The sequence below is a fragment of the Equus przewalskii genome, chromosome 30 (genome assembly GCF_037783145.1).
Source record: "Equus przewalskii isolate Varuska chromosome 30, EquPr2, whole genome shotgun sequence".
In the NCBI taxonomy this organism is placed as follows: domain Eukaryota; kingdom Metazoa; phylum Chordata; class Mammalia; order Perissodactyla; family Equidae; genus Equus; species Equus przewalskii.
In genome coordinates, this window is record NC_091860.1 from 8,807,923 (window position 1) to 8,820,047 (window position 12,125).

General features: G+C 41.2%; 2 protein-coding genes and 1 pseudogene across 7 annotated transcripts in view; 1 reads left to right on the forward strand and 2 right to left on the reverse strand.

Annotated features, from left to right (window-relative positions):
* Positions 1–3,111, reverse strand: part of YME1L1 (YME1 like 1 ATPase) — a 45,886-nt gene extending 42,775 nt beyond the window's left edge. Inside the window, exon 1 of the mRNA XM_070600859.1 lies at positions 2,744–3,111. Coding sequence (XP_070456960.1) covers positions 2,744–2,776 — 33 coding nt within the window. The 5' untranslated portion in view covers positions 2,777–3,111. The remainder of the gene's footprint in view (positions 1–2,743) is intronic.
* LOC139080576 (U2 spliceosomal RNA) lies at positions 633–801 on the reverse strand (annotated as a pseudogene).
* A 522-nt stretch (positions 3,112–3,633) lies between the features above and the next one.
* MASTL (microtubule associated serine/threonine kinase like) overlaps positions 3,634–12,125 on the forward strand; it is a 32,377-nt gene continuing 23,885 nt past the window's right edge. For all 6 annotated transcript variants that reach the window (XM_008535173.2, XM_008535175.2, XM_008535178.2 and 3 more), the window contains exons 1-2: positions 3,634–4,086; positions 7,095–7,232. In XM_008535173.2, coding sequence (XP_008533395.1) covers positions 3,901–4,086; positions 7,095–7,232 — 324 coding nt within the window. In that variant the 5' untranslated portion in view covers positions 3,634–3,900. The remainder of the gene's footprint in view (positions 4,087–7,094; positions 7,233–12,125) is intronic.

Here is a 12,125-nt window from a genome sequence, read left to right on the forward strand (position 1 = left end):
AGGTTGTGTAAATAACACTCTGTGATGTTCACAGAACGACCAAATTGCCTAACAATGCATTTCTCAGAAGTGTCCCCGTCGTTAAGCAATGAGTGACGGTTACTAATTATAGTCACCATGCTGTACATTACATCCCCATGACCTATTTATTTTTTTAATTTTTATTTATTTATTTTTTTTAAGATTTTATTTTTTCCTTTTTCTCCCCAAAGCCCCCTGGTACATAGCTGTATATTCTTCGTCGTGGGTCCTTCTAGTTGTGGTATGTGGGACGCTGCCTCAGGGTGGTTTGATGAGCAGTGCCACGTCTGCGCCCAGGATTCGAACCAAGGAAACACTGGGCCACCTGCAGAGGAGCGCGCGAACTTAACCACTCGGCCACGGGGCCAGCCCCCCCATGACCTATTTATTTTATAACTAGAAGTTTGTACCTTTTGACCCTCTTCAACTATTTCACCAACCCCTCACCGTAACCTCTGGCAATCACCAATCTGTTCTCTGTATCTATGAGCTCAGTTTTTAAATTTAATATATTGTCCTGGGGGTTCAGGGGCAGCCAATGGTGTAGCGGCTATGTTCGCTGGTTCGATCCCGGGCTGGGACCTACAAACTGCTCAACAAGCCATGCTGTGGTGGCGTCCTCCATACAAAATAAAAGGAAGACTGGCACAGATGTTAGCTCAGGGCCAATCTTCCTCACCAAAAAAAAATAAATTGTCCTAGGATAGGCGACATATCAGATATTAAACTGATAAGAACAGATACTATCCTTGATCTTAAGCCGAAAGGCGGAGAAGTAATTCAAATTTATTTTAAGATACATATTTTCTGTCTATTCCTTTGAAAAGTTTTATTTTAATCAGTTATCTCTTCTCATTCAAAAAGTATTTAAATGCTAAAAGATAGTTTAATCTCCTCTCAATGAAAATACTCAACTTTTGTCTTTCCTAATTTTACAATTTAAACACCTGTATTCAACCAATTAAGCAACCAGGAATAACAAATGTGTTTACCATGTTTCACAGCATAAAATGCATAAGGATCCTATATGAGCCCAGTTAAGACTGCCTGTACTACACGAAACCCCTTCACCATCTCTACCAAAATCATCTACCACTAACTCTCCACCCAGTTGATAATACAGTCTCCTAAAATGAGGTTTTCTTGATGTGAACTTCCAGAAGTTCAGTTTCAAAAGGTTTAATACTATACTCAACAGGCCAAGTCAGACTTCTTTTCAAACACTTGCTAGGACTCCTCCAGACACTCATTTTGGTAACACCTTCATGCAACCAGCTGGTCAAACCAGAAACATCTCTTTCCATCATCCTTCATATCCAATCTCTTATGAAATTCCAAATCTTTCTTCAAAATAAATCTCGTCCTCTTCTTTCCACAACCATTGCGACCACTTTAGCGGTGCATTACCCCTCTCCTGAACGTGCAATAGCAACCTTAACTGAAAACACTTCCACTCTTACTTACCCTTCCACATTCTCTACACAGCAAGAAGCCAGAGTGATCTTTAAAAAATGTAAATCTGGTCATGTTACTCCATGCTTAAAAGGAATTCAGCGGTTCCCAACATACTTAAAATTAAGACCAAAATCCCTTATGATAACTCCCTGTAAGATCCGCGTCAAGGTTTCTCTCCAACCTCATTTCTGTCATTGCGCCCTGTAATCACTACCCTCTCGCCACACTGGCCTTATTTTTGTTCCTCCAATCGGCTAAACTCTTCCCTATGCTGGAACTCCAGATATCCTTCCGTCTGCCTAGGATACTTGTTCACTTCCCTTCACTCCTCACTTGGCTCTTACTCATCTTTGTCTTCATGTCACCGTTAAGATTTCACCAAATCACCAAAGATTTGCTTTATTCACCTGGCATATTACTGATGTCCAATAAATGACTAACCTTTTTATTTTCTACTATCTAGTCAGTACTAGAAGGGGAAAAAAACCAAGTGAGAGGGGATTACACAAAGGAACATAATTATATGTTTAAACTACAAAACTGTGTCAAAACACTTTTAAGTCTGAATGTTTTCAAAAACCTTTTACATGCAAAACTGAGAACTCTCCCTCCAAAAAACTATCTAAAGGTTACCGTGAAAAAAGATTTTTTGTCACAGCGATTACTCCTGAAACATAATTAAAAACCCTTGGAAACATTTTTCTCCGCCCTCTTTTTGCTTTATAAACAGATGGGGAGGAAGCCGACTCAAAATTTTAACTACAAGTACTCAATAACTTGAAATATATATATGTATCAGTCACTTATGGTCAATAAAAAGAAAGGATTCGTGGTAGATTATTGAAATTATTATAGCAAGTTTGGGTTAAATGCCCTTTAAAGGCAAAGAGATTAGGGGATCGGCGTTATGAATACTAAAGTCTTTGAAGAGGCAAAAAGGAGGAAAGGGAACATTACCCGCTGCCTTTACATCTACAGCAACGATCTCCCCCCGCCCACCCCAGAATGTCCGGCGTTGAACAATGCCTGGTGGACTCTCTAGCAAAAAATTCCACGCAATCAACTCGAAAAGCCAAGGTCTCCATCACGCTCACATCATGCCTCTGCTTCATCGTCGGCGCTTTAATAAGTCTCAGGCCCGACCCTCAGCGTTGCCCCTGATCCACTAAACCTGCGGACGCACGTCGGGTTAACCGCTTCCACCCAACGCAAACGGCAAACAGCCGCGGGCCGCGGGGGAGAAAAATGGACTGGACGGCGGACTCACCTGGGGCTGCACCGTGCTCGACAGGGAAAACATCTCCTCCGGGCCCTCAGCCACCTCACCCGCCTGCCGAAACTGCCCCACTGTCCACGGCCCGGCGGGGAGGCGCTGAGCCCTTTCTTCCTTTTCTTTCTCTTCCTCCCCTTACCCCCTACTCTTGCTAGAAACGGAAAATGGCCTCCCTTTCCTACAGCTGCTGCGACAGACAACCTGCCCCGGAAGACAAGCCTCTAAAGCAACAGTACTTCCGGGGCAGGTGAGTGCCACCTTCCGGGGACAGACGTCAGGGCTCCGCCCTTTTAGGGCCACTGCCCGCCCCCCACCCCCCCGAAGTAGTTGATGTTCACGTGGAATAATACACGCCCTGGCTCCCCAAAGCTCTCTGGCTGTAGGTTTCCTTTTCTTAAGGGGGACCGGCGTCCCCACTGTGAAACCTGACTTTCTACAGCTTCCTTGTCAAATCGTCCAACGCATTCGCTTCCGACTGGGCCTCGAGTTGTAAGGCCTTTCGCTATGGTTTAGTGCCATCGCCCCCACAATCAACCAGAAAATTCTTCCTGTTGGTTCTAATCTGTTTCAGTCAGGTACGTTACATCGTGTTAAAATGTCAGATTACAGGGCCAGCCAGCGCTTCCTGCTCATCCAGATTCTCCACATTCTGTGGCTTCACTGGCCATCGCTTTCCTGAACAGACCAAACTGGTTTACATTCCTCCCGGGGGTGAGAGGTCGCGAAGGAGTAATTTAAAAACAAAAAATAGTGGAAGCAGGGTGCCAGCAGCCACGATAGGAGGTCGGGAGAAAACTCAAATCCCGCCATGCAGATTCAAGTCCCCGTCGTTCCTTTTTCCGTCAGGCAGGAACTGTTTGCACCTCCCCGGTCGTGACAAACGAAGCAAGCGGGCCGCGGGCACTGCCCCCGAAGAGCCTGTGGCTGGCTAGACGATTGCCCAGCGCCCCGCCTCCACGCCCCATGCTTCTTTCCGCGTCAACTACAGGGGGTAGCGGGGCGGGGCTGCGCGGGGCTCCGCGCGGCGACGGCGTGACGTCACGGCCGGCGTGCGGCGTGGGCGGAGCCTAACTTTGAACCCGGTTGGCGGGACTGGTGGCTTGGAAAGGGACCTTGGCGCCGGCCGCGGGTTCGGTCCGGGCTGGCCTGCGATGGAGGCCGCTGCGGGCAGCGAGGAGGATGGTGGAGCAGGCGCGGCGACGGTGGAGTGCGTGTATAGGATCCCGCTGCCGAGACCTCCCTCCATTGAGGAATTCACGATAGTGAAGCCCATTAGCCGGGGCGCCTTCGGGAAGGTGTATCTGGGGCAGAAAGGCGACAAGTTGTATGCGGTGAAGGTAAGAGGTCAAGGAGTAAAGAAAGGCAAAGAGCCCGGCCCTTCAGCCCCCCTTCCTGCCCGCTGAATTGGGCAGGCCGCTGGAGCACCTAGGCGGTGGCCCGGCTTACTAAGGCCCCAGAGCCCCGCGAGCTGACTTCCCCTTGGGGTGACATCAGCCGGGCTCTCCGGAGTCCCGCCGCTGCCCCGCCCTTCTGCTCGCACCGCGAGTGCTTGAGAGACACCAGAACTTCTGAATCCTTTCTACTGACTTGGCCTTTACCACGATTAAGTTTGAAACTTTAAATTTGAAATAGCTATTTCCAAATTATATTTTAATTCTGTCAGTTTGATAATAGATTAGTTTCCTCTTTTATTGGGATAGAATGGACAATAACATGAGTTTCAGGTGTACAACATAATGATCACAGTAAGTCCAGTCAACATCCATCAGGACACAGTTACAAATATTTTTTGTTGTGGTGAGAACTTTTAAGATCTACTCTCTTAGCAACTTCCAAATATACAATGTGGTATTATTAACTGTAGTCACCACGCAATGATATAGATTAATTCCGGACCTACTATATAACCGAAAGATCTCATTAAACAAACCCCATTTTTTTCTCTTCAAACCTTTCATTATAAATCTAGAATGTACTTTTATTTAAAGACTAAGCTGAAAGATGTCCTAAATCACTCCTTTAGCCCTGGAGCAGTATATATCATTCCACAAGCATTCAAGAGCTTCCAATGTATTTGAAGCTGTTCTGGCCTCTCTTGCTTCTCATCCACTCGCATAGTTTCAGGTGACTCACATTCCAGCCCTGAGCGAACTTGATGAAGAAAAGAAACCAGTCTGAGTGCCGATGCAGTTTCACTTTCCTGAGGGACATTACTATGTGAATCTCTAGCAGGCACCTCAAAGTTGTACTTACCTAACTTTAAACGGTCCTTTCCACCTAACTGCCTAAACTCCGAACCTCCCGTGTTCCCTCTCTACATTTAATGACACCACCTTTGTCCTGGCCATTCAGGCTAGACACTTGAGTCATTTTAACTTTCCTCTGCTTCCTGTGTATATCCTCTCAACTAATCCTGTCAATTCTGTCTCATATTCATTCTTATTACCTCCTCCATTCTATTCCAAAATCTGCCCAAGTATGGGACTTTGTTTTTTCTCCCTTCCTTTCTCCCTTCCTTCCTTCCTTTCTTCTGTCCTTCCTTGCCTCCTTCCCTCCTTCCCCCTTCCCTCCCTCCCTCCCTTCCTTCTTTCTTTTACAGTTCAGTTTTTAGTAAATTAAAGATTGAGTGACCATCACCACAAGCCAGCCTTTCCATCACCGTGAGAAGACCTCTCCTGCCCATCTGCAGTGCCTCCTCCCTTAACACCTCTAGCCCCGAGTAACCACCAGTCTACTTTTTATCTCTAGGTTTTCCTTTTCTGGACATTGCATATAGATAGAATCATGCAATATGTGGTCTTTTGCATCTGGCTTTTTTCACTTGACATGATGTTTTTGACATTCATTATGCCTTCATTTCCATACCTAGTCTATTGGAATAGGCCCCTAAATGGAATCGCTACATATTTTTCCATCCATTCCTTAGACTGTGATATGCAAGCTAAAGTCCAAACTCCTTGGAAAAGCAGTCATTCTCCAAGGTCTGGTTCTAAACTTCCACTCTCTCTTCCACATGTCCTATGTTCTAGCCACTCCAGACAATTGGCTAATCCAATGCCACGTATTGTCTTGCTTCTGAGCTTATGTTTATGCTGGTTCCTCCTTAAGTGCTTTTCTTCTGCCCTTCTCTGCTCTTCTCCACCTATGCTGTTTATGTATTAAGGTTCATCTTAGCTCGCCTTCACACCTTCCCTGACCTTTCAGACCTACCCCACTGAAGTTAATTCTGCCTTGCTTCATATGTTCCCAAGATTTTTTGCTTTTCCTTCTACTTTACTTACTAATGTCATTATCAGTTGTTGAAATGAAAACACCAATTCATTTTTTCGATAAATATTTGTTGAGCATCCCCTTTGTGTGTAGGATCTCGAGTACACTGGTGAACAAAACAAACATGGCCTCATAAAGCTTTCAGTCTGGTGGAATACGGGTGACATCAGGCTCCAGACTGGCTTTGTCAATTTCCCTCGGTTTTCTTATGGAAAGGATGTAAGGCTAGAATTTACAGTGCATTAACGATTCTATTAAATACTCTAATGAATCTTTGGAAAAAATATGACTTTTTTTTTCTTGTAATCATCCTGAGAATTGATCTCAGTGTTACTGGCTATTTGGTTTAGTGCTCCAGTTTTGCTGTAGATTATATAGTTCTGCTTCCATACCGATTACCTTGAACCTTGAAAAGAGTAATTAGTTATTTAATAATAACTAATATTAGTTATATTTATATAACTAGTATTAGTATAATTAGTATAATTAGTATTAGTTATATAATATTAGTATTAGTATTTTCTATAGGACAGCATTTGAGACTGTTAAGTTTCAGTAGTTCTAACCATTCTTAAGATTTTTTTTTCCTAGGCAAACAAACTTTCTACAGCCTTCTCTTTCTGAATCTATTCCCATGCATCAAAGAATCAGAAGTGAAAAAAATTTACCAGCTGCTATTTCCCTGGGCTGACGTTGCTGATGATCTGGGGGCTGATTAGGAACATTCCTATCTTTTGTCTTGGTTATAAGGACAGCAGAACAGAATTTTTTTTATACAAATATGTAGGGCAGTCAGGGAGCATTTGTTTACTTCTTTTTCCTTCTCAAAAGGGATGTGATACTTTTGCTGCTTGATACCAAGATAAGTAGTTCTATGTTGAAGAAAGTTTGTTTTTGTCTTCACCATATTAGCTGTTTTTCTGGCAGTTTCCTGATGGCAATGTGAAATCCAAATGACCTTTATGTTTCCTCTCTCTGGTTGTCTTCATGATGGCAACTTTGAAACCTGAGAACCTTTAGTAATAAAAAATGAAATGAATGTGTCATGTTATCACGTTCTGTGTTTCTACTACAGGTTGTCAAGAAAGCAGACATGATCAACAAAAACATGACTCATCAGGTGCAGGCGGAGAGGGATGCCCTGGCACTAAGCAAAAGTCCTTTCATTGTCCATTTGTACTATTCACTGCAGTCAGCAAACAATGTCTACTTGGTGAGTAAATAATTTCACATGTTTTTCTTCATTCAGCCATCGCTGAACCCAGTGGCTTAAGAATACAGTCTCTGGGTTCAGAGTACCTGGGTTTCAATTCCAGCTCTTGCACTTACTTGCTGTATGACCTTGGCCAAATTATCTTGCCTGTTTTATTAGTCAGGGTTCTCCAGAGAAAAATAACTAATAGGGTGTGTGTGTGTAGAGGGAGGGGGATTTATTTTAAGGAGTTGCCCTATATGATTGTGGGGGCTGGCAAGTCTGGACTTTGCAGGGTAGGCCAGCTGGCTGTCGACCCAGGAAAGAGTTGATGTTGCAGCTCAAGTCCAAAGGCAGAGTAGAGGCGGAAATCCCTCTTCTTGGTGGGGGAGGTGGTGAGGGCACAGAGGGCAACACCTCAATCTTTTTTCTTTTAAGGCCTTCAACTGATTGGATAAGACCCACCCACATTATGGAGGATAATCAGCTTTTAGCCAAAGTCTACTAATTTAAATGTTAATCTCATCTGAAAAATATCTTCATGCAACATTTAGATTGATGTTTCACCAAATATCTAGGTACCATTGCTTAGCCAAGTTGAGACAAAATTAACCATCACACCTCAGTTTCTTCATCTGCAAAATGGAGATAATATTACCTGTCTCAAAGGTTGTTACAAAATTTCAGTAGGTTAATATAAAGCATGTACAACAGTGTCTGGCACATAGTGCTAAAAATATTTGGTAAGTAAAGGACATATGATAGAAATATTATGTAAAGTTTGATGTATAATAAGGAAAGATATTAGAAAGTGGTGGATTTGGGGTGTGTGGACTTTGAGAGTTGCTTGATTTTCATTTAAAGCAGCAGCTTACACTCTTAATTCTAATGAGCAATTTGAGGGGGCCAGGAATAGGTGAGGATATTTTACCTGTAAATTCTAGAGAGTCTTCTGATTTCAGAGATGGTCTGTGGGTTAAATGTTTGTAACTCCAATAGCTTCTGTTTAGTATGTACAAAGGGTTTTCTGTGAATGAATCAGTCTTTAGGATGTTGATTTTAGACGTGAGATTTGTATGTTTATCAGCAGGAGCCTTACTCCTTTCATAATTTGACTACCTTCAGGAGGGCAACCCTTTATCCTCGATATGCTAAAGCTCTCTTGCAACTCTGGAACATAACTATGCCACTCTTCAACTTTTTGCTACACCAAAAGCTTGAAACTGAATAGACTTCTAATATGGAAGAATATGATATCCAGCTTCAAGCTAAAGACCTAAAAGTTCAGGATAGTTTATAAAAATAGAGTCTAGTCTAAGAGTGTTTTGGCACCTGATGGTGAAATCCATTTCTAGTCTTTCAGTAAATCTGTGAGTATTCTTAGACTGATGTTGAAAGTGGTTGCAAAGATTTAATGGGAAGGCCAGAAACCTTCAGAGAGTAAAAAGTTTCTTAAGGACAATAGTGACTACCTTTTTTGCATTAGGGCTAGTTTAGGATAAATATCAGTTTCTTACAAACCACAGTTGTTTAAAGGAATGCATGAAATGCGATCATATTGTAAATATTATTCTTCTACCTATTTTTTCCCACTTAGTGGTGACTTCATCCTTTTTAATGACTGCAGAGAATTACATAGATTTATTTATGAATTTTATAATTTCTCTAATGTAAACTCTTTTGATGAGTTGGTTTGGGGTGTTTTTAACTGCTTAGTTTTGTTACTGTTCTAAACTATACTCCAATGAAGACCTTAGCATGAATTGCAGTACCTTGTTGTAATGACCTTCTCTGTGGGAGATAAGACCTGGTAATGCTAGGGGGAAAGATGTTGGAGTAAAGATACAAATTTGTATCAGAGTGGATTTAAAGACAGCCCCTCAGGAGATCCCTAGGTTCTGAGCAAGCACAAGATAGGTTTCTACTTTTTAGGATGATTCACTGTCTGAGTGAGTCAAAAAAATATATATAGTATCAGTAAGAAGATAAAAACCAAATACTATAAGAATAACTGACTTTCCATCTCTTAAGCCAGTGATTGGCAAACTAGCCCATGAGCCACATCTGGCCCACTGTTTCTGTACAGCCTGTGAGCTCAGAATAGTTTTTGCAGTTTGAAAACATTGGACAAACCAAAAGAAGAATAATATTTTGCGATACATGAAAATTGTATGAAATTTGAATTTCAGTGAATAAATAAAGTTCTAGTGGAACACAGCCACATCCTTTTGTTTATATATTATCTATGGCTGCTCTTGAGCTACACGAAGAGTGAAGTCATTGCAACACAGATCATATGGCTCACGAAGCCTAAAATGTTTACTATCTGGCTCTTTACAGAAAAAGAAGGAAACATTCTTTTATCTCATTTCCAAAGAAGTGGGGGGACTGTTTAATCCTTCACTTCTTCCTGGCATCTCTAATGCCTTTACCACATACTGTTTCGTATGCAGGGTGTTGCCTTCCCCAGTGCCATGACTGGCTCTGGCATCAACCCTGGCTTAGCCTTGTGGCAGCGGGAGTTTCCCCAACCCTGGTCTAACAGTGGTGGTTGAAGGACTGAGTCAAAATGCTCAACTTGGTAGTTTTTTTCAGTGCTTCTGTCCCAGAATTAGTGGAATAAGTAAACAGCTATAGTATTTTTGATTTCCTTTTCCTGAAATTGGGTAGGGGACCATATCTTATCTTCCAACTTCATCACTGGTCTACATCCTTGACACTCAAAGTGTAGTCCACAGCTAGGTAGTGTCAGCATCATCTGCGAGCTTATTAGAAATGCAGAATCTCAGACCCCACACCAAATCTGCTGAACCGGAATCAGAATTTTCATGAGATCCCAGGCACGTTAAAGTGTTAGAAGCACTGCTTTAGACAAAACAAATATTTCCTAGAAATAGGAAGCTAGTTTGAGGCAGAGAGAGAAGGTATGACTGAACACAGCCACAATAACAACAAATAATTGGCTACTATGTGCCAGGTACCATGCTAGGTACAAGGAGCATAAAGATGAAAATGTTTATTATGGAAACATTCAAACATACACGAAAATGGAAAGATTAATGTAATGAACCCACATGTGTCTATCACCTAAGTTCAACAGTTACCAATATTTTGCCAAATTTGTTTCATCTATTTCCTACCCCCCCCGTCAACCTTTCATGTAATGGTTTTGGCATCCTTTAATTCATTGCCTGGATTCTTTATTTATTAAAGTTTGCAAAATGATGAGTTTTCAAATCCTATTATTCCTTTAGCTTTTATTAACTAGAATTCTTCTATAAAGAACTTTCCCTTATCGTGTAATTCATCACTCTGAAATACAGCTTGGATGAGGAAGGCAGAATAAATAATGGTTGATTCTTTTCCTTTCATCACCAGTTTTCAGAAGAGCAACCTCCAAATAAGTGTGTTTTTTTAGTGTCTTTATGAATCCATGGAATTTTATAGGTTTGATGTGTTTTAACCCACTGCAGTCATTATTTTCTGTGTTTAAATTGTCCCATCTTTAGTGATTGGGAGCCCCTTCAGTTCATATCTTTGTCTTTTTCTACTATCCTAGTGTTCTGATAGCTTTCTTGCTTTCTGGAATGACCAGATATTTAAGGCTCATTTTGTAAATGTACTAGGCATGGGCAAGGAGGTGTAGCTTCTCATTTTATTGGGAAATAGTGTTTAGAGACCACAATCTAGGTGGTAGTGATTAGTAAAGTTCATTGCTTTTAGCAGTGAACTTTAGGTTCAATGGGTTGTCATTCCTTTTAGTGGACAGACTAGGAAGTACATATTTTTATAGAAAGTACGTGATTTATCATGAGTTCACGCTGATGATAGAATTTTTACTTAATATCTTTGAAAAATGTATAAAATATAAAAATATTTTGAAAAAAACATTTGTATTTTTTTTAATGCTGGTGATTGGCCCTGAGCTAACATCTGTTGCCAATCTTCCTCTTTTTGCTTGAGGAAGATTGTCGCTGAGCTAACATCTGTACCAGTCTTCTATTTTTTGTGCGATGCCATGGCTTGACGAGCTGTGCTGGGTCCATGCCTGGCATCCGAACCTGTGAACCCCAGGCCGCTGAAGTAGAGCACACAAACTTAACCACTATGCCACCGGGCCGGCCCCCATTTGTATTCTTTTACCCTGAGAATCTGGGTTCCTAAAAACATTAACATAACTACTTATTTGCTTTAACTTACAGCATATGTATATCTAATATTTTCAAAATAACAAGACCAATATTGTTTTACTAACACTAAAATAACTGGATTCAATTTAGGATTTTTTTGCAGTTCTTTTTGTCCTTGGGATGTACTGTCAGGATTCTGTTTTTTGAAGTCACTTGAAATAATTCTCTGTGTGGTTATGAAACTTGATCTAGTGCTAGGTTTATTTGTTCCCCTTTAATATCAGAGATTTCTACATGAAAAAGGGAATTCATGCTAGTACCAGAAGAAAGCTTATGTGAATATTTTTATAATCATAGAATGGTGCAGGTCTTACTAAGTAGAAAATAAAGCCTATGTTGACACAAAATACTATATACATAGTCACATGACAAGTTTGGGGAAACAGTGTCCAGAAGACAGACAAAGGGCTAATTTTACTACTGTGTAAATCGATTTTACCAATCAGTAAGAAAGGATAAACACCCCAGTAGAAAAATGGGCAAAAAATAGAATAAGTTGTTCACAGAAGAAATATAAAAAACCAGAAACAGTGTAAAGATGCTAAATCTCCGTAAATGTAAGTAACGTAAGCATTTAAACAACTCCATTTTTTCTTCTTTAGTTTGGCAAAGATAAAAAAGATTGATAATCGTTGATGAGGATGTAAAGAAAATAAGTATTCTCATAAGCTCAAATACAGTATCTGTTTACTTATTTCCCTGCGCTGGATTATAAACTCTTTAA